Here is a 21,532-nt window from a genome sequence, read left to right as displayed (position 1 = left end):
TGCCTCAGACTCACTAGGATCACAGGCATAAGCCACTTACTACCTTTAGCAAACACAAACATTTCTTATGGAGGACCCCATCACCAAGCACAAATAGTCATGGTCATTTATCAGATGTCATTCATCTAGGTCATCAAGGATTAAACGTTTCAACCCGAACAACATAACTCGAATGGCCCCACCCAATGTACACTTCTTTGGTGGTCCTGCAAGTACTGGGCTAATTTTTTTAAACCAACTTTTTTTTCATTAAATTAAAATTAGAGCCTATAAAACTAAACAATAAATTCCACAATTAAGTTTGGAAGGTCCAACTCAAACCATAACTCCAGAGACCTTGAGATCAGCGGTCCCACACAATTCCTCAGCCTTTAAACCAGTAACTGGCAAGTATCCAGGTGAGGGATTGTCTATTTTCTGCTTTAAGACCACAAAAGTCAAAGACTCCATTACAAGGAACCCCTTTTACTCCCAGTTTCCTACCTCACAACACAAAACAACCACAACCACAGGCAAGTCGCTCCTCCTTCAGGCTTAAACCCAGGAACCTACTTAGCCTGTCCAAACTAAAGAAACTTGTATCTCCAACATTCATCCTCTCTAACTACGGAAGCGCTTGTGCTCCAAGCATGGGTCTGCTCCTTCCCATTCATCAGGAAGCCCAAGCGGCTGATACACAGCATCCCACAGCCCAGCTGGCCAAATGCGTGCCTGCTCTCCAACTGCCTCTTCCAAACACACTCTTGCTCTTCCTGAACATACCTTTGATGACTCTGACTGAAATCTCACTCCCTCCCTGCCTGCCTCCCTCCCTCCTTGCCTGCCTCCCTCCCTCCCTGCCTGCCTTCCTCCCTCCCTGCCTGCCTCCCTTCCTCCCTGCCTGCCTCCCTCCCTCCCTGCCTGCCTCCCTTCCTCCCTGCCTGCCTCCCTCCGTCCCTCCCTCCCTGCCTGCCTCCCTCCCTCCCTGCCTGCCTCCCTCCCTCCTTGCCTGCCTCCCTTCCTCCCTGCCTGCCTCCCTCCCTCCCTGCCTCCCTCCGTCCCTCCCTCCCTGCCTCTCTCCCTCCCTCCCTGCCTGCCTCCCTCCCTCCTTGCCTGCCTCCCTCCCTCCCTGCCTGCCTGCCTGCCTCCCTCCCTCCCTCCCTCCCTCCCTGCCTGCCTCCCTCCCTCCCTCCCTCCCTGCCTCCCTTCCTCCCTCCGTGCCTCCCACCCTCCCTGCCTGCCTTCCTCCCTCCCTGCCTCCTCCCTCCCTGCCTGCCTCCCTTACTCATTCATTCCAATTGAACTTCGCCCCCCCCATCCCCGCGCGCTCTTCTGCCAAGCACAGTATTGGTCTAGGGCTAGTGACAGTGAAGGAAAACTGGTAGTACTGGCCCTCAGACATCATAAAATGCCCCGTGCTCATCACACATCAAACACAGCTCTCTGAAGCCGTCCGTCTTCAATAACCAAGGCAGCAAGGAGTTCTCATTGTCTTCACTGCGAACGCAGAAGACCACAGCTTCACACGCTGACCTCCATTCTGTCTCCTCGTCTCCCTGGGTTTCTCCAACACATGAGTTTGCACAGTGCCCTGCACTACATCTGTGTGTTGTTACTTTCTTGCACGGCCATTTCCAGCCACTTACAAATGTCAAGTTGTGCTACCTTACGTCCCATTTAAAAAAAAAAAATGTTCAATTTTTTTTTTTTTAAGCACGAAGTTGTTTTGAGCTGTGGCTAAGTAAATAAGTCATTTGCTTTGGACTTGGGAATGTGTTTATGAACTCGCAAATGAGAGCATCTGATATCTTAGGAGTCTACTTCAAACGAAATAATGAAACCGCCCTGGGGTGACCTGGCACAGAGCGCCCTCTCCCACAGCCCGCCTGGATCACTCTCTCCTGCTGCCTGAGAGAAGCAAACCCTGGAAGAAGGCTCCTCAGCTCTTGAGTGCACGTGTGTTTTCTCCAGGGTTATCTCCGGCAAGCTGAAAAAATCTGAGTAACAACTTATCACTATGGAGACCAAGGACCAACTATATATACACTGCCAAAACCTAAGAAAGAGGTCAAGACAGAAAGTTCTTAAAGAAATATGAAAGTAAGGCTTGGCGGTGGTGGGTCACACAATACAGAATGGAACTGAGCACAGAGGCTTCTCTCTGCAATCTCTACACCTCAGAGGCTCAGACAGGAGGATTATCAAGAATGCAAGACTAGCCTAGGCTACATGGTCAGCTGAAGGCCAGCCTAAGCTACAAAGTGAGACATCGTCTCAGAAAAACAAAAAAAAAGGGAAAAAATGGAACTAACTGTGAGGGCTAGGAGTGTTAGAGCCTCAACATTAGAGCAGTTATCTAGAACGCATGAAATCCTGGGTTTGATTCGCCAGCACTGCCGGAGGAAGAGGAAGAAGAAAAGGAAGAGGAAGAATTGACCATAAATGTATATCTATACATGCACTGTCTCATAATGCAGGCTACAGAGTAACATTAATAGTGACCACGGGTGCATATATACTCAAGTAAACACCTACAACTTATGCATTCAGGACAGAGGAACAAAAAGCAAGACTGTGAAGCAAGATGCACCTACCAGTGCAATCGCGGCATGAAGGTTAGGAGGTAACCAACTGCTGTTGGAGGCCTGCTCCACAGGAAGGCAGTCAGGCCTGGTGTTGTAAATCATAGCTCTGGAGGTCACAGACCCCTAGAGAGGGGCCTACTGCTGCTGCTTTGCTAACCAAGATATTGTGAGACTTCTTCCTAAAGGTTTATGCTCATCCCCATAGATAAGGGCTGCCTTCAACTTTGGCAGAGAAGTTCCTCTCTGCAGTGGTCAGTGGTTAATGCAGAGACTATGCAAAGAACTAAGATAAAGTGCCTACTGGGTGCTCAGCCCGAATTAATCAATATCAACCCCTAACCCAAGGCTCTTGGAACATCATGGGAGAGAGGCAGGAAGAACTGGACTAAGCGCTGGAGGATGGGGAGTTCTGTTAAATGCCATCCCTGGAACTCGGCATGGATGTTGTGCCCATGACATCACTGCAGTCATGATTAGCTACACAAGATCATGTCGACAAGATCAGTCTTCCAATAGACAACACTCATTGGACTTAGTGGGTTATTGAGGGAGGGAGAGAGAGAGAGAGGGAGAGAAAGAGGGAGGGAGAGAGAGAGAGAGAGAGAGAGAGAGAGAGAGAGAGAGAGAGAGAGGATACAAAATCAGAGCATGTTGGGAGTGACTGGAGAGAATGAGAAGGCGTTGGGGGTTCCTGGGAAGAGTGGAAGAGGGGAATTAGAGTACATCAAAATGATCAAGATGCATTGTTTACATGTATTAAACTGCCAAAAACTGAATCAAAATATATTCTCTTATTTGAAAAAAGAAGATCTGAGCCATTCTGAGGGTTTTGGTAGGTTAGTTGGTTGTTTAGTTGGTCTCGTGCATCCCAGGCTGACCTTGAATTCCTGACCCTCCTCCTGCCTCCACTACTGAGTGTTAAGATTATGTGCCACCATACCAGGTTTATGTAACACAAGAAATTGAACTCAGTATTTCACACATCCTAGGCAAGCACTCTATAAGCTGAGCTACATCCCTTGCCCCTGTTTTTATTTATTTATTTATTTATTTATTTATTTATTTATTTATTTATTTATTTATTTTGGTTTTTCAAGACAGAGTTTCTCTGTAGCTTTGGAGCCTGTCCTGGAAACTAGCTCTTGTAGACCAGGCTGGACTCAAACTCGCAGCCTCTGCCTCCCAAGGGTGTGCACCACTGCCACCCGGCTTTGTTTTGTTTTGCTTTGTTTTTTTAAAGCAGGAGCTCACCAATCTGGCCTTGAACTCAAGGATTCACTGCCTCAGCTTCCCAAGCAAGCAAGAGCCGTCACATCCAACCAAGACTGTCCACCCTTCAATCTTCTATTCCAGTGCTGGGGGTTCAACCCAGAGCCTTGTCCATGCCAAGCAAAAATTCCCCCGCTGAGGTACAACCCCAGCCAACGCTGCCCACTCTTGGGTGACAATCCTTGGATTTATCAAAGGCATTCCATTCAGTCTTGGCATCTTTATTTAATACTATGTCATGAAATTTTAGTGCCTTTCTTCAAAAAACAAAACCAACCAAACAAACAAAACCCAAGGGCAGAAAAAATGAAAAAGCATATGATCGAAAACAGATATTACACTCTTTCCTTCTCGCAAACTGGCCTCCCACACCGTTAAGCATCCAACGCCACACCCAAGATCACCATTAAAAGAATACAAGGGTTCTGACAATGAACACTTTTCACTTTGCTAACTCTTGAGCCAAAACCCATGACCCATGTTACTAAAGGTTAGCCTCTATTTAGATGACAGGTTTCATCTCCAGTACCAAAGAATCAGCTCTTCTGGAGAGGAGTATGCTTTGGGGAGTTCAATCCAATGCAGGTAAACTTCCAGGCTCTAGGTCTGAAACTAATGTTTGAACCACTAGTATTTCAGCCTAGTCTCTTGTTTTAACTCTGGCCTATGAAAACACGCCGAACCCAAGGATAAAGCATGATTTCTTATCATCCGTGTTTTATTAAGACGTCTCAGACCTTCATGGAACAAGATAGTCTCTTAAGAACCAAGTAGAACCCAGGCATGATGGTGTAAGCCTTTAGTCCCCGTACTCAAGAGAAGCAGGCGGATTTCTGTGAGTTCGAGACCAGTTTGCTGTACAAATTAAGTTGCAGGCCAGCTAGGGATATGTAGTGAAATCAGAGAGATAGAGAAACAGAGACAGAGAAAGCAAGTTCGAATTTTCAATCTCATAGTCTGACCTCATGAAGCCATTTTGCTAAATTTGTTCAAGGGCTTCCCAGGAGGTCATTGTTCCAATCACAGAGTTCGAGCCTCCTTAAATAACTCAACAAACTTCTACACAAAACACAGAGCTGTATCTGAACTAAACATATTCTCTCATTTAAAGAGCCCAGTTAATAGTTTTTGAGGTGATAATTTACTCAGACAGGAGACATTTCATTGGAACAGTCAGCAAATAATTATAGCGACTGGGCTATATGAGGCCCCTTGTGATGATGTATCTAAACACACTTCATTCTTTGAAGACAGACATTAGGGTGTCTGCCCCCAGGACATAGTCCATAGATAGAATCCAGGTTACTACACTGGGCCCCATGGACTCACAGGCCAAAGAGACGTATTCCACAGTCACTCGCTCTCCGTTCTTTTCTCCCTTCAGGTTTTGACTCCTGGCTGGCTAATTATTTATGGTGTCTTCCTTTACTCCCCTCATCCTGAAAACCCTTGACCTCTTTTTCCTCAGAAATAGCTCCACTCTTTATACTGCATGGTGTCCTTGGGAAACTTCCAACTTTAAGTATTTCAAAGTATTTCAAAGGTGTGCACGCAGCCTCGCGCCTTTAATCCCAGCACTCTGGAAGCAGAGGCAGGTGGCTCTCTGTGAGTTTGAGGCCAGCCTAGAACTCTAAGGTGAGTCCGAGTTAGTAACTTACAAAATGAACTCCAAGGCAGTCAAGGCTATTACACAGAGAAAACCCTATCTTGAAAAGAAAATTAAAGCAGCTTGAGCGGCCTTATGCTCTGCTCTAGTGTCAGAGGACCCGGGTTCGAGTCCTGTTTGGTGCTCTGATGATAAGCGATTGCTACTAGATCACTATCAATAATCGGGGGGAAAAAATGGGCTGGAGAGATGGCTCAGTGGTTAAGAGCACCAGCTACTCTTCCAGAGGTCCAGAGTTCAATTCCCAGCAATCACATGGTGACTCACGACAATCTGTAATGAGATCTGGCACCCTTCATTGGCACGTGGGCATACATGGAGGCAGAATGTTGTATACATAATAAATAAATAAATATTTTTAAAAAATAAAGAAAAAAATTAATTAATTAATTAAGGTATATGCTTTTCAAATGATATAACTGTCCCTTACATTTCTCAAATTCATTCTGACCAAGACAGAACACCTGTTCTTATCACCAAAGCCAATCAACTGCCCCATTTCCTTGTTCCAGCTCATGATGCTCTCGGGCTCACTGTAAAGAGACTGTCCTGAGAACCGCCCATTCCTTTTCCTCAGCATCTTCATCAACTACCCACACATGGATTCAGATCCCACCTTTCCATCCTCATTGACACCACCTCACTTCGGGCACTGACTCTTTCCTCCTAAACATCTCGACGTTTCTCTGCGTGGTTTCTTCCACCATCTCCAATGGGCCTTAAATGCTGTTACACCATATTTTGGCTGGAGGGTGTATATCCTCCGGAACTAGATGGTTCGTTTTCAAATTTCAGCTCTGCACTATTTCATTGACTGTGGGCATCGTACCCAACCTCACCGTCCCTTTTGTTTGGCATCATTGTATCAAAGGACGGCAGTAATGCTTGCATTGTGGAATTGTGGGGAAATGTGAACTTTGTAGTCACACAGAACACCTCCAAGAGCATCTGACACAGAGGGTGATGTGCTGTGAACTCCGTTGTTTGCAATTAGCCTGCATCCAGCCGTGCCATCTCGGTCCCAGAGCCCTTCGAACAGTCTCAAGGCACACCGGGGTGACTGCAGGCTCCTCGCGCTGGCACTCCGTCTGTCCCCACTGGTCCTCTCAGTGTCATATTCCACACCTCCCCCGTGTGACCTGTATACACACCAGGCACCATGAAAGACTCACTATGCCCTGAGCACTATGCTTCCTTCTCCTCGCTCTTCTTTTCTCTCACACCCATATCCAAAAAGCACACCTGTCCATCCTTCAAGTCAGTCTTAGCATCTCCACAGAACCTCTTATGAGCATGTCGGCTGGACATGTTCTCACCCTTCCTAGTCCAGGGGTGAGGTTCCCCCTCGGGTAGTTTTGTCCCCTTTCATTGCGGTCCCCTTAGCCACCCACCATGTAGGTTTGGAGTTCCTTAAGCCTTGACAGCAACGTGGACGCTCATCACGTCACTCTCTGTACCATCAAGTACAGTGTGATTCGCTGGGAAAATGAAAAGATGGGTTTGTGCAGGTAATCAGGACCCTAGCCGCTACTGTGGCACGGTATGGCACACCAAACCAGGGCAAGTACACGCCATGTTCAGGATGAAAATCTTTCCTTGTCTCACTCTATAGCTGGCTTGGAAGTCACTGTATAACTCAGACTCACCTCCAACTCCAAGCAACCCCCTGCCTTCGTCCCTCAAGTGATTACAGGTATAAGCCACCATGCCCAGTTTTTGGTTTGGTTTTGTTTTTATTTTCCTTGAGAAAGGGTTTCACTATGTAGCTCTAACTGGTCAGAATCTCTCAGAGTAGGCCAGGCTGTCCTCAGACTCACAGCAATTCACCTGCCTCTACCTTTGCTCCCCATGTGCTAGAATTAAATGGGTGCCACCATTCTCAGTTTCTCGTGGCTTCAAGTTCACGTCCAAACTCACAAAGTGAACCAGATGGGTTTGCTAAGCAAGTCTGTCCTTGGAAAACACGAGGAACATGGTGGAAAAAAGAAAAATATATATATATATATATATATATATATATATGGCATACAATTTGTATCCTAAAGTAGAAACACTAAAATTGCATACAACTTTCATTATTAGAATTTCTAAAAAGTCATGATACACTGTGTTTAGTTGATTAACTGTAATCTTTTGTGAAGTCTACCACCTAGCAATCCCAAGGGATGTGACTCAGCCCTCACTAACCATAGCTTGTTCAAATGCATATTAATAACTTTCGTCCCTGCAGAAGTGCACATAATAGCACGCATACGCAGTCCCTACCCTCAGGCACACAAGACGTCCCTAGGCCCTCAGCTAACAAAAAGAAAGCCACGACAGTGCCCAACAATGGAGTGTCCACTCAATAAACACTGATGGTGGTGACATCATCCAGGTGCACAGGGTCAGGGAACAGGCTGCTCAGAACACCGGTCTGTCTAGGAGCTGCACTGTAATTCGACACCGGGGACTCAGACCTCTCTGCTGGGGCAGCTCGAGGCATTCATGAACAGCAGCAAAAGCCTCTTTCATTCCAGCCCTCGCCCTCGCTCCAGCCATTCAAGAAGCATCCTCCTCCCAGCACTACTGAGAGACCCGTCCTGGTGACAGTCCTGAGGACATCAGTCCCAAGACCCCCTAGGATAAAGTGACAACCAAGGATTACTTTCTGTCACATAAGACAGGGTTTTGAAGGTTCAGACTCATCCCTCTTCAAGGCCCCTTGGCAGCCCTAAATCCGAACTGCCCATATTTTAACAGAACCAACCCTAGACAGCTCTTACTGTTCCTTTAACTCCACTCATTAACTGTCCACTTGACTAGGATGGCAACAAAGTAAAATTAAATGTCTAAATCAGAGGTGTGGGCCGGCTCTGAAATGCCAGCTCTTTTAGTAGGAGAATATAAGTCGGTCCTGCCTTGCTACTTCTTGAGATTTACTGCTTCCATCGAAAGGAAATGGATCTCTCCAATTAATGTTTTACTGTGCTTAAAATATCCGAATAGCCTTTTCCTTTACATCCGTGGGCTTTTACAGAACTCAGTTCCGGGTTCTGATTTTTCACTCTCAGATCTTAATCCAGGGGAGCAAAATAACAACAAAAAAATATATGTTGCTATTTAGGCAGTTCTCTACTACTCAAAGGTAGAAAAAACAATAATACCATCACGTCAGGGCACCTAACTAAAATAACTCAATCACACTGGAAACCGCCCTTCTAGCCGCAATGTGGATCCAGCCCCCTGCAGTCCTGTGGTCCACTTTATGAAAACAGACTGCTCAAACAAAAACATCCTGCCACACAACCAGAGCCTTGTGAACTGCGAAGCCCAAGCACCTGTAGCACACACACTTGCTCTGTACCCTGTGGGTGCTCCATAAATACCTAGTGACTGATTCACAAGCCAATTACAGGTCTGGTGGTGACAGTGTGTACGACTGCCTGGTCCCACTCTTGGGAGTGTGAGGAATCCACAATCGCTGTGGGAGTAGGAAGAATTCATACCCATGATATTCTGAAAGGACTGCAATGTTGACAGGTTCAAAATGTAAATTTTGTCTGCACCCCTCCCCAAAACTATGGTCCTTAAAAAGCTACTAATGCCTCCTGGACTCTTGGGGGAAAGAACCAACAAGCTAAATAGTTCAGAGGGGTGTGCAAAAAAAAAGGGGGGGGAAACTTACTTTTCATAGACCAGCTCCTCGTCGATGGAGAAATAGTGGGTATTTATTGTGCTTTTTGGTCTATTCCTTAAAGTAGCAAAATATAATCGATCTGAAAGACAAGTTTAAAAGACAAGAAAACATGAGAAACAGGGAAGTGGGGCTGAGATCGCAGATCATGCATGAAAGATTAATAATTGCTAGGCATCATTTAAAGGCCCTTTAACACGTGGGATTCTTGTAGAAACACGATCTTCCAGAAAGCAACACAGCCCCTAAAGCACAACTTTCCCAAGTGGCTAGACGAGGACCCAGCAGGGGGCAGAACATCTTCAATGTTCCCTCACCCCTTGGTTGCGTGCGGGCGGGTGCAGACAGGAGCTGTGGGTACCCGCAAAACTGGAGACACAAGTTTGGTTCGAAAACCTCCAGACCTCAGCTGCTGCGGAACGGGGAGAGGCGAGCTTCTTCCCCTGCAGTTTAGCAGACTTCAAGAGGAAGGAAGGAAAGACTAGGGGGTGTGGTAGTGGTTGTGGGGGTGTCCTGAAAGCGCAGGCCTGCCACCGAGGGGTAGAGGATTAGCAGACAGATGATTAAACCGAGCAGGTTCCCCAAAAGAGGTTTGGAGGAGGAGCTCAGGCAGAGAAGCCCGCACTGTCCGGGTACGAGGAAGCTGCAGAGACAGCAAGGACGCGAGAAAGAAGCCGGAAGCAGGGGGTCCTCCGGGAGCTGAGTGGCGAGAAGGGGCCCAAGCGCCAAGCAGCAGTAGCTGCGGGACAAGGGCCGAGGAGAAACCCAGGGCAGAAGCTGGGACAAAGGGGAGAGCCGTGAGGAGTTGGGGGGAGTGGCGTGGAAGGGCCGGAGGATGCTGGGCGGCTGCTCCTCACCTTTCATGAACTCGCAAGCCCCGATTAGTTCCCCTGACTCCGCTGCCATCTTAAGCGAGATCCGCACGGGGGAGGGCTGGGTCGTGGCCAACTGAGGTCACCCGCCCCCGGGGGCTTCCCCCAATGCCCAGGAGCCGGGAAGCTCGCGGTCCCGATCACCGAGCCCGTCTGAGGGAGGAGGCGGGCGCCCAAGGCGGAGGCGGCTGCAGGGTCAGCGCGCGGGGCGCCCCGGGGACATTCCGTGGGGAACCGAGCCCGCTGGGCGCGGGACGCACACGCCCCAGACTGTAGCCGCTGAGATCCTGACTCTGTGGCGGCGGCTGCTGCTGATGCTCCAGCTGCAGCTTCTGCTGCTCGAGCTGCTGCCGCTGTACCGTCTCCGCCAAGCCTGGGCAACGCACACCAGTTCTCACGGCCGAGCAAAGTCTTCCCCCGGCTCCCAAAGTGATCATGGAGGACGAGGCGTTTGGCCCGGATCGCGCCCGTGGCCACTTGTGCGGCAGCGGGCAGGACTCCGGTGGTGCCCGCGGGGCTGGCAGCAGCTGCTCTGACTCCTCCTTCGCCACCTCCTTTCAACAGCAACTCTTCCTCCCTCTCCTCCTCCTCTTAGGTCCGCCCCCAGACCTGCCTCCCCGCCCTCCCTCGTCCCCCTCCACTTTCACGGCTCCGCGGCCATCCCTTAAAGGGACAGCTCGGCTTCTTTCTGCGCGCCGGCCTCGGGCCCCAGTTACCAGGCGCCCCGCGGGTCACTAGGAGCCAGTTGCTAAGGCTTTGTTGCCTTTCACCAATTGCTACACAGGAAACTTAGCCCTCAGCCCGGGTGGGGGTGGGGGATGTCAGGCGGGGCCAGAAACTTATGAATGAAAGAGATGGGTAGAAAGACCTGGATACTTCCGAAGAAGCTGCTGTAGACTGGCAAGCTGGGATGTTCTGTCTCCACTACCCTTTCCGCATTCGTTAAGTCTTCTTCATCGTCAGATTTTTCTTATCCCTTTTCAAACTCTTTTTCTCACGCTCCACTCACTCAGTTTCTTCTAAACTCTTCTCTGTGCGCGCGCGTACAAACAAACACACACACACTCACACTGAAAACCCTCAGACCTTCTCCTTGTCGGGTCATACAGCCAGCTATCTTTCCATCAACCCCTATTTTCCCACCACCGACGGGATCTGTGTGTCTTTCTTTATATAAGCAAAAATTTCGAGAGAAGTGCTACCTCCTAGCTCAGGAATACGTGGACTGATGTCCTCCACGTACTAGACTCTGCTCTCACTTGGGCTTTGTTCTCAAGGGAAAGAACATTGCCATCCAGTTCTCCAAATCCTGTCATTTTGACCACCGGTGTGAGCGCAAAATCATCACAAAAGTCTAAGAAGGCTCTGGTCTCGTACTGTAGGCTATCCTGGGCGAAGCCAAGGAGAGGGAAAAGACCACTTGTCCACAAGAGAAATAAACAGAAGATAATGTCTTTAGTCTCTGCTGGAGAGCTGCAGGGAGTACAAAGGTTCCTCTCTAAGAGGCCCCGGACTTGTTCTGCAACGTTAAGGATCCAGTTTGAACAACTTTAGTGCTGTGCGCCCTAAGGACGTAATTAGTGGTCAGTCCTTCCCGTACGAAAATGGCGCTACTGAGTTACTATCAGCAGAGCATGCGCTCTGAGTGCTTTTTCCTTGACACAGGGATCTGTCTGTGCAAGGCTCTGGTTCTCCGTTGCTTGTTGACCTCTAGGGGGAGAAGGGGCGCTCGAGCGAAGAGCCGACTTAAGTGACTTGGAATCCTGACGCCAGGGAGACAACTCAACTCAGGGTTCTTAGGCGCCATTAGCCTGTTTTGCTGGCTTTCCAGAAAGCTAACCAAGCACAGAACTATAAGCGGATATGAACTTGATATGCAGAAAAATATTTCACAGCTTTTCAGTAATTCTAGCCAAACACATTGCTGGTGAGATAGTTAAAAACACACCCTATCCTTGCAACATCCAAGTTAACCCCAAAACCTCACACATGGAAAGCCAGAGAAATCATTGAGAACAAGGTACAACAGCCTCATTTTCACATATGGGGAATAGTAAGAGTAGAAGAAAAAGACAAAAAAAAATTAAAATGGTCAAAAGTCCTGAAAAATAATGAGCCTTGAACCTTTGGAAGTGTGTAACATATTCTAAGAGCCACAAGGCCTAGAGTTAAGAACAAAGACCTCTCCGAGTCATCTTTACTCTCCCAAACCTCGGTGTTGCTATGTTGAACAATTCAAAATAATTTTGCTAAAAAAGAAAATTGAAATTTTTGTACAAAAGATAGAGAAAAACAAAATCTATGGATCGCAACCGACCACACCTTTGTCTAGAAAACCAGCCAACTCTGAACCCGTTTCTAAAGTTGCTGGGTTAAACTTCTTGTAGAGAATTTTTTATCTGAATAATATATTTTCTTAAAGTGCACTAAAAATAAAAGCTGGAGTCAGATATGGTGGCTTGTGTTTATTTATAATGGCCATAGGCATTTACTCCTCCCACCATGTAGGGTTGGAGCTCAGGTCCTCAGGCTTGGTGACAAACACAAACATCTTTACCCACCAAGTCATTTCACAGGCTCTTGCTTTGTTTTCTTTTTTTTTCCATACCTCTGAAACAGGGTTTCTCTGTGTAACAGAGCCCTGACTGTCCTGGATTTAGCTCTGTGAGACAGGCTGGCCTGGAACTCACAGAGATCCACCTACCTCGGCCTCCCAAGTGCTGGGCTTAAAGGCGTGCACCCCACACACACCCCCAGCTGTTCTTTTTTGTTTTTTGCTTTTTGTTTTTTAAGATAGGTCTCATATAGCCCGAGGGTGGTCTAGAACTCTGTGTAGACAAGGGTGATGGTGAACTCCTGATCCTCCATCCAGGACTACAGGCCTCGGTTACAGCATCTAACCGTCACGTGACAGTCATTTTCATAATCTCAGGAGACCCGCAAAGCACTGTCAGAGGGCCCAGATTTAACTGGATACCGTCCTGCTGCTTTCTCAAGTGATTTTACATTGCCTCTCATAAAATTCTCCTTGGAGATTTTGCTCATGAGGAATGAATTGTGACCTAACAAAAGCCTTGTAAAGTAAGTGAAGATGGGGGCTGAAGAGAAGACTCAGCAGTGAAGAGTGCTTCAGTTGGGCGGGAGGTGGTGGTGCATGCCTTTAATCCCAACAGAGACAGGCTGGTCTCTGTCAGTTCAAGGCCAGCCTTGGTCTGTGGTGTGAGTTCCAGGACAGGCTCCAAAGCTACTGGGAAACCATGCCTGGGGACAGACATGGACAACCTATCGTGTGTGTATAACTCCCCCCCCCCAGCATATGAGAATCTAAGATAACAGTACTTCAAGAGTTGGGAGGTCAGCCTGGATTACAGTGTGAGATGTCCCAAACCAAAATGAAAAAGTTATTTTTCCTTAGCATATTTACTATACATTATGACAAAATTCTTTAATACTATGCTGTGCATAACAGAAAGTCAGTTAAATAGGACCTCTCTAAATCATACTGTGAAAAAAATCTGCAAGCAAAACACACACCAGTGTGCACACAGTACACATACATATACACCAAGATTCTAATGAGATCACAGAAGACATTATTGTCTCAGGTGTCCCAGGTCAAAGGTCCTCCTGTCGTAGTTTCATAGTAAAGGCGTGCTTTTACCCGCCCGTGGAGAAGGGAGCGCTGGAAACGTCTTCCCCATCACCCAAGTTACTCCAAGTAAGGAATCTGCTTCCACGTCATACAGCATAAAGAATGCCATGTCACACATGAGGAACAGTGGGAGAATTACGATGTCCCTTCATGTGGAAAAGGAAGGCGACTGTGTGTGTGTGTGTGTGTGTGTGTGTGTGTGTGAGAGAGAGAGAGAGAGAGAGAGAGAGAGAGAGAGAGAGAGAGAGAAATTTAGCAGGTAGGGACAGAAAGAGAGTAGGAAGGAAATGTTGAACTTTCCCACTGCACCTTTAGCAAGCAGACAGCTTAGAAAATACACTGCTGAGCCGGCCGGGAGGTGGTGGTGCACGCCTTTAATCCCAGCTCTCAGGAGGCAGAGGCAGGCAGATCTCTGTGAGTTCGAGGCCAGCCTGGTCTACAAGAGCTAGTTCCAGGATAGGCTTCAAAGTCAGAGAAACCCTGTCTGGAAAAGAGAGAGAGAGAGAGAGAGAGAGAGAGAGAGAGAGAGAGAGAGAGAGAAAACATACTGCTGAATGCAGCTTCAAATTCTGCCAACCCTGCTGTCCAAGTGTTCCCCTCAAGTCTATGCCAGAAATCCCTAGTCACTCTGACACAACAGCTCCTCAGAAATGAATGCAAAGGACCTCTTTGGCTGCTCTTAGATTAAATTCCTCATATTCCCAAGAACCAAACCTCCTCCTCCTCCCTTTCTACTCCGAGCCCTTCACCGACGCACCCAGCTCTTCCGAACTGTGTCCCAGAAAGGCACGCAGGCCAATCCAGAGTTGGTGTGACTACTTATGGCACATGGAGGTAGGAAGGATAAAATTTTTAAAAAGTAATGGAAGACCCTGGTGGGAACAACAGTAGACGCCATTAAAATCAAGCATGATCCTTGAGCTGTAAAGATTAAAAGAGAAATACCCTTTCGTTGAAAGAAGTCAAGGAAAAATTAACTCGAGATAATCAAAGGGTTGATGGTTGTGAAATTTACATATTCTGTTTTAATTACTATCATTAGAGTATTTCATTGAAACATATTTGTCCAGTCAGTAGTGATATTATCTAAAAAGGTTTAAAAAAATAAGTGATGAGTGCTTCTTATAATTTACTTTTAGATTATAAAACAAGGCCCGAGAAATTTAAATTTGGCATAATTTAAATTGAACAAATAGTTTGATAATCCCCAGTATGATATGAAAACCAATTTAAACCAGGCAGTGGTGGCACACGTCTTTAATCCTAGTACTCAGGAGACAGAGGAAGGCGAATCTCTGTGAGTTCAAGGCCAACCTGGTCTACAAGAGCTAGTTCCAGGACAGTCTCCAAAGCTGCAGAGAAACCCTGTCTCATAAAACCAAAAAGAAAGAGAGAGAGAGAGAGAGAGAGAGAGAGAGAGAGAGAGAGAGAGAAAGAGAGAGAAAGAAAACCAACTAAAAACAGCTTTTAGCAAAATACATAAGCAAGGCTGAAAATGTCACGCAGCCAAGCACTGGCCTAGCATTCTGAGGGCCTCAAGTTCAATCCCAAGTACCTCAAAAGGTAATTAAAATAAATAAAAATAAAATACATATACAAAATTTGTTATTATACTAGAACTGAAATGCAAAACTGTTTAAGTAATTGTGGCTCATAAAATACCTGCCCATGGCTGGAGAGGTGGCTCAGTGGTTATGAGCAACCACTGCTTTTCCAGAGGACCTAAGCTTGGTTTCTAATACCTATGTCAGAGGGTCCACGGCTTTCAACTGTGGACGTGTAACCCCAGGACGTGTAACTCCAGGTCCAGAGGATCTGACACCCTCTTCTGGCCTCTGAGGGTACATTCTCATCCCTGACTAATCCAAACCAATAAAAACTGGTAGCAGTAAAGGGGGAAGCGAGGTGGCCAGGTGAATACATTTACTAGTGTTCTAGTTATCAGCAAGTTCACATTCTCAGGTAAGCCAACAACAATGCATTTTTTGAGTATTATAGAATGTCTCTACTCTTGTGCAAATACACCCACATAATTAAAAACTAAATCTTAAAAAAAAAAATACCTGCCCACAAAGACCTTAAGTTCTTGGTGTTGCTCAGCCATGTTCTGTATCACAATAATGACTGTTTAAGGATTCCAAAGTGGAATCAAAGAACCATAAGGAATGTGAACGATCGCTTAGTTCCATTTTCAGATACGATGCATAAAGTCCAAAGGATTTAGCAGTAACCAGATCTGGGAAGAGGGATGGAGGATGGCTGAGGAATGCTGAGGGCTTCCGTGATAGATTTCATTTGTAATGTATTATACAGCGAGGCTTGAGTACTAGAGATCTCGTCAGATCACCTTACAGAACGGGAGCCAGGGTAATGGTCAGGGCAACACATTTGATGAACGCTGCTTCACACACACACACACACACACACACACACACACATACACCTTTCAAACCCTGCCCCAATTCTTCCTCTATTAAGCCTATAGTTTCAGTACCCGCAAGGTGAAGTTCGGGATTACTGAACCCCCTACATCTTCACTTCCCAGTGAAGCAACGTTGATTAAACCTCCTTTATCTGACTAGCCAGACATGGTGGTTCACACCTGTAGACATAGCATTTGGCCATGGCTACATGAGGCACTGCCTCGAAAAACAAAAATCAAATGATATGTACTGTCAAGTCAGACGACATGGGTCTGATCCCCAGAACTCACGTGGTGGAGGGAGAGAGAATGGACTCTTGCAGATTGTCCTCTGAACTTCCTCCACATGCATGCCACGGCACAGGAATGTACGCACGTGCATGCGCACACACAACACACACACACACAATACCAAGTAAATGCTTTTTTAAAAGAAGAAAAACTAGTTTAATGAATATTAGTCTCAATAGTGGTCATCTCATCCTTGACTAAGGCAACCAATAAAAAATGGCGCCTTCGGGGCTGGAGAGATGGCTCAGGGGTTAAAAGCATTGCCTGCTCTTCCAAAGGTCCTGAGTTCAATTCCCAGCAACCACATGGTGGCTCACAACCATCTGTAATGGGGTCTGGTGCCCTCTTCTGGCCTGCAGGCATACACACAGACAGAATGTTGTATACATAATAAATAAATAAATATAAAAAAATGGCACCTTCATGGTCAGGTGCATACATTTACTAGTGGTCTAATGACTGGATAATTCACATTCTCAGGTAAGCCAATGACAATGCATTTTTGCATTTTATAGAATGTATCTACCTATAATTACTTACCATTCACACTCTCATTACAGAAGAAATGTAAAAGTGAAGCCAGATGTGGGGGATCATGCCTATAAACCCAGCCACAGTCTAAGTCTCTAGGATTTGGTAGGGTTCAAAACAAACCTGGGCTACACAGTGAATTCCATGCTACCCTGGGCTACTCTAAATAAATTAATTAACAAATAAATAAATAAATAAATATTATAACGAAAGAAATTTTTCTCTTAAATACGTAATATTCACCACATAAAGTATCACCCAACTCTGACCACTCTACCACTATCACCATGCTGGGGAATATCACTAGGGAGCTTTATGCTATAATTTGAATTTCACTCCCGAATGAGTATTTTAACACATCTCTGCTATACTTAACATGTTTCTACCAGGAAAATAATAATAATCAAGGAAACAAAAGATAGGCACAGTTGCAGATGTCTGTAATCCCAGCACTTGGAAGGACAGAGTCAAGAGGATCGGGAGTTCAACGTCATCTTCCGCTAAGCAGTGAGTTCAAGGCCAGTTTGGACTACCTGAGACCCGGTTTCAAGAAAACAAAGTTAAGGAAACCAGTCAGAACAATGAACACGTTAGGTTCCATGCCACCTGCCTGTGAAATCAATATGGTTATTACTGCAATTTTAAAGAAGAGAAAATAGACTCAAAGCGACTATTCAACAAAGATTTGAAAAATTAATTTTTTAGATGAGTAATTTAAATGTGAAGAGATAAACTCACAGAGTCATCAAGATACGTAAAATAGTTGAAAACACTGGTTTTATAACAGAAACCTGAATTTCAGGCATATCTGGAAGCCCAGTATGAGCATTGTTTCGGACACAATATTCTCTGCTACTAAACAGGGCTTTATAATAATCCCTAATTCACAGTAATAACAGAACTAAATAAGATGTCACATTGTAGTGCTGTAACATGCAAGCGGTGGCTAACATTGTTAAAACCAAGACCTAGAAATAGAAAGTTATTTTTGAAATCTAATTTCCCAAGCTTCCTATAACTACATCTATTTGGGTGTAGATACTGTTATTTTTTTCACTCCAAAATAAGACCATACATGAAATACACACACTTACACAGATGTTCTTTCTATCATCCAGAGGTGATAAAGCCACAGGGTCCTGTGGCTACAATATGTTCCATTTCTGACTGTCTCTAACCATAGGATCCTTCTCTAGGGTGTGATCCAGGCTAAGGACCCCACTCAGGCATCCTCAGTGCTTTCTGAAAGTTCCCTGATCTGGCTCACTTTCCTTCAGTCATTCTGTTTCAGAAGCCTGGGACATAAATGATGTGTCTCCCTTGGTTTCCATGGTGTTCCTTCATGCACATTGTAACGATATATTTTCTGGAACCTTAATCCTAGGTAGAAACTCCAAAAGAAATTTATTTCCAGTAAACTAGCAGGAGACCTTAATTTCTACTTCTTCAACAAAAATACTATTATATTGTTATTATTATTATATTATTATTATTATTAAACTGAACCGAGTTCTGGCAGTGTTTTGTTGCTGACAGCACCTGTAATTGTATCAATTCTCACAGATGGAAAAATCAAATTCACATCTTTAGTATGACCAAGCTTTCCCATGCAAGCTTAGTCTTCAAATTGTAAACTTAGTTCTCATAGTTGTCAATAACAATTGTTAATAATAGTGTTTTGAATAGTATAATGTACATGCAAGCAAAACATTTTCTACTTATTCTAAAACATTCCACATATTTTAGGTAACCTTTTCCTGTTTTACTTAGGACATCAATGTACTTTTGTATCTTTGCATTCGGTCGGCAAATCTTTACTTCACTCTATTGTCTGGCACTGTTCTTAAAGAATTTGCATTCTAAGAAAGGCTCTGGATGGGCAGTCAGACTCCATATCAAGAGATGGGAGAAGGTAGAGTGAGGACAGGGCAGTGGGAGCTTTGGCGAGAGGAAGCAAAACAGAAGAGTAAGTGAAGGGTTCCCACAGCATCATCACCAGAGGCGGAGATGCAAAATAGGAGTTAGGCGGGATTACGTAACAAGGTTGCTGGGTGAATAAGTTCCTGTGGGGGATGGGAAGGGAGAGCAAGGAGGGCATTCGAACTGAGGGAACAATACACACTTGGACTGGGAAGAAATCAAAAAACGGGTTCTGCTCAGAGGCACTGGGCACCAACACCATAGAAAGTAGAAAGAGAGAAAGGACAACTTTGGTAAATCGGCTTAAAGCTTGAGACTTGCAGCTGGAGGGAAGTTTTAGTGGTCAAGGGTGCAGGCTGCTCGTGCAGAGGACTTGAGCTCAGTTTCCAGCAGCTGCTTTGAGAGGTTCAGAACTGCCTGTAACTCCAGCTCCAGAGGGGTTCAATATCTGTGGCCTCCAACAGCACTTGCAGCCCGTGTACACACACAGAGAGAAAGAGAGAGAGAGAGAGAGAGAGAGAGAGAGAGAGAGAGAGAGAGAGAGAGAGATTGCCAGACGTGGTGGTGCATTCTCTTACTCCCAGCCTCCCAGCACTCCGGGGGCAGAGACAAGCGGATCTCTGTGAGTTTGAGGTCAGCCTGGCCTACAGAGCTAGTAGTTCCAGGGCAGCCAGGACTGTTAACACAGAGGAATGTCTCAGGAAAATAAACAGATAGATGAGAGAGAGAGAGAGAGAGAGAGAGAGAGAGAGAGAGAGAATCTAAACAACAAAAAATCACTTTAAACTTGGGGCTAAAGGAATGACTTGATGGCCAAGATCACGCACTGCCCTGGCAGAGGACCCAAATATCTTTCCTAGCACCTACTTTGGTTGGCTCACAACCACCTGTAACTCCAACCCCAGGGACCCAAGTCTCTCTTCTGGCCTCCACAGACACCTGTAATCAATGCTCATGCCCACACACAGACACACACAGACGCATGTACATATGAATGTTTTAAATCTTTTTTAAAAAGTCAGACCTTCTCGAGAGGCAATGAACAGCACTGTGAACTACGTTAGGTGAGAACAGTGCCATCGGTAGGAATCTAAAACCTGCCACAAGACCTACGCAGTAATCATACTAGTAAATGGACTGAAGGTCAATGAATAATCTTTAAGGAAGCAGTTATAACAGGAATATGGACCGAGGGCCATTGAAAAGAACCATTTATTTTTTTCTTGTCTCTAGCCCTCAAACAACAAGAGAACCTGACCAGTATTCACGGAACATAAGCAAATGCAGAAGAAAAGCCGTCTGAGACTCCTGAGCTTTCATTTTCTTTTGTTGTTTTTCTTGCTGTTGTTTGTTTGTTTTGAGACCGGGCTTCTCTATGTATCACTGACTCACTGGCTGGAACTCCCTCTGTGGACCAGGCTGGAGATCCCCTGCTTCTGCTTTCCAAGTGCTGGGATTAAAGGTATACACCACCATTCCGCAACTGAACTTTCATTTTCATAGAGAAACGAAGATATGATAGAATATATTTCTTTTAAACATTGACCTTTTTAGTGAAAAGCAAATATTTAAAAATAGATTATACAAAAATTACTCTTTATTGAAATATTTCACTAACAATAGTATGGGATGTGTGAGAAATGGACTTCTGAAAAGTGGCAAGAATGGCCAGAGAGTCTGTCTCTAAATAAATAAATTATCCAGAAAGAAAGAAAGAGAGAGAGAGAGAGAGAGAAAGAAAGAAGAAACTTCCAAGAGCTGAAGAGATGGTTCAGCTGTTGAGAGGGGATAGTGCTCCAGCAGAGAACCAGACTTCAAGTCCCAGTTCCTACATCCCACAGCCCACAGTTGTAACTCTAACTCAAGGAAAATCCAGTGCCAGCATCCAGTTACCCTGTGGTGGCTGACACCCATATGCACATCTGCACACTACACATAATGAAAAATAACAAAAAAATAAATCTTTTTTAAACAACTTAAAGAAATAATGGGTCAGCATAGGTACCATGCTTACTCAAGTAAGCCAGGAGTCCTGGGCTCCTGAGAGGCTTTGTTTGGGGGAGGGGCTGCACTGCAGATCACACCCCCAAGTCCTCATAAGAGGAGCAGGGCATTCAACAGCTGCAGACATAGTCCCTGTGCCTTTGTTTAATGAAGCCTTTCCTGCTAGTTTTGGTAGTGTGCCTACTCAGATTATCCCAGAGGGCTTTGCTTCACTCCTGCCTTTCATGTCATACCTCTCAGTGTGAGTTTAGAAGCATCCCCTCTCTCTCTCTCTCTCTCTCTCTCTCTCTCTCTCTCTCTCTCTCTTTCTCTCTCTCTGTCTTGCTGCGCTTTGTACCCAGAACCTTGTCCAATCAAAAGGCAAGCATTTTCCCGCTATCCTCTGGGAACATCATTGTAGTAAATAGTCCCAGCTGCCTATTTTAGTGGGACCTACTTTAGTGCAACCTTCACTAAAGTCTGCCCTACCCTCTCCTAGTGCTTGATCTGCTGCAGGCCGGTGCTCATCCTTCCTCTACACTCTTCTACCTCCAGAGTTCTCCAGCTCTGTGCACACTTCATCTATCCAGTCGTTCAAGACAATTCCAGTCTTTCCTGTATCCCCTACAGTCAGCTACTTCCTGTGACTTGCCTGCTCTGTCTTCAGAATGCATCCTGAGTCCCAG

General features: G+C 45.8%; 1 protein-coding gene across 4 annotated transcripts in view; it reads right to left on the bottom strand.

Moving 5' to 3' along the window:
• Cdc14a (cell division cycle 14A) overlaps nt 1-15,804 on the bottom strand; it is a 161,491-nt gene extending 145,687 nt beyond the window's left edge. For 2 of the 4 annotated variants that reach the window (XM_048456674.3, XM_048456673.3), the window contains exons 1-2: nt 10,033-10,588; nt 9,167-9,257 (exon numbers count right to left, since the gene is read on the bottom strand). In XM_048456674.3, the coding sequence (XP_048312631.3) occupies nt 9,167-9,257; nt 10,033-10,081 (140 nt within the window). In that variant the 5' untranslated portion in view covers nt 10,082-10,588. Of the gene's footprint in view, nt 1-9,166; nt 9,258-10,032; nt 10,590-15,762 lie in introns of those variants that run through there. The other 2 variants (XM_085677789.2, XM_085677788.2) reach the window with 2 other exon arrangements.
• Between the last annotated feature and the right edge of the window lie 5,728 nt (nt 15,805-21,532).

The sequence above is a fragment of the Myodes glareolus genome, chromosome 17 (assembly GCF_982192425.1).
Source record: "Myodes glareolus chromosome 17, mMyoGla1.1, whole genome shotgun sequence".
NCBI lineage: Eukaryota > Metazoa > Chordata > Mammalia > Rodentia > Cricetidae > Myodes > Myodes glareolus.
Note: the sequence above shows the minus strand (reverse complement) of the source record. Positions and strands in the feature narration are given on the sequence as shown.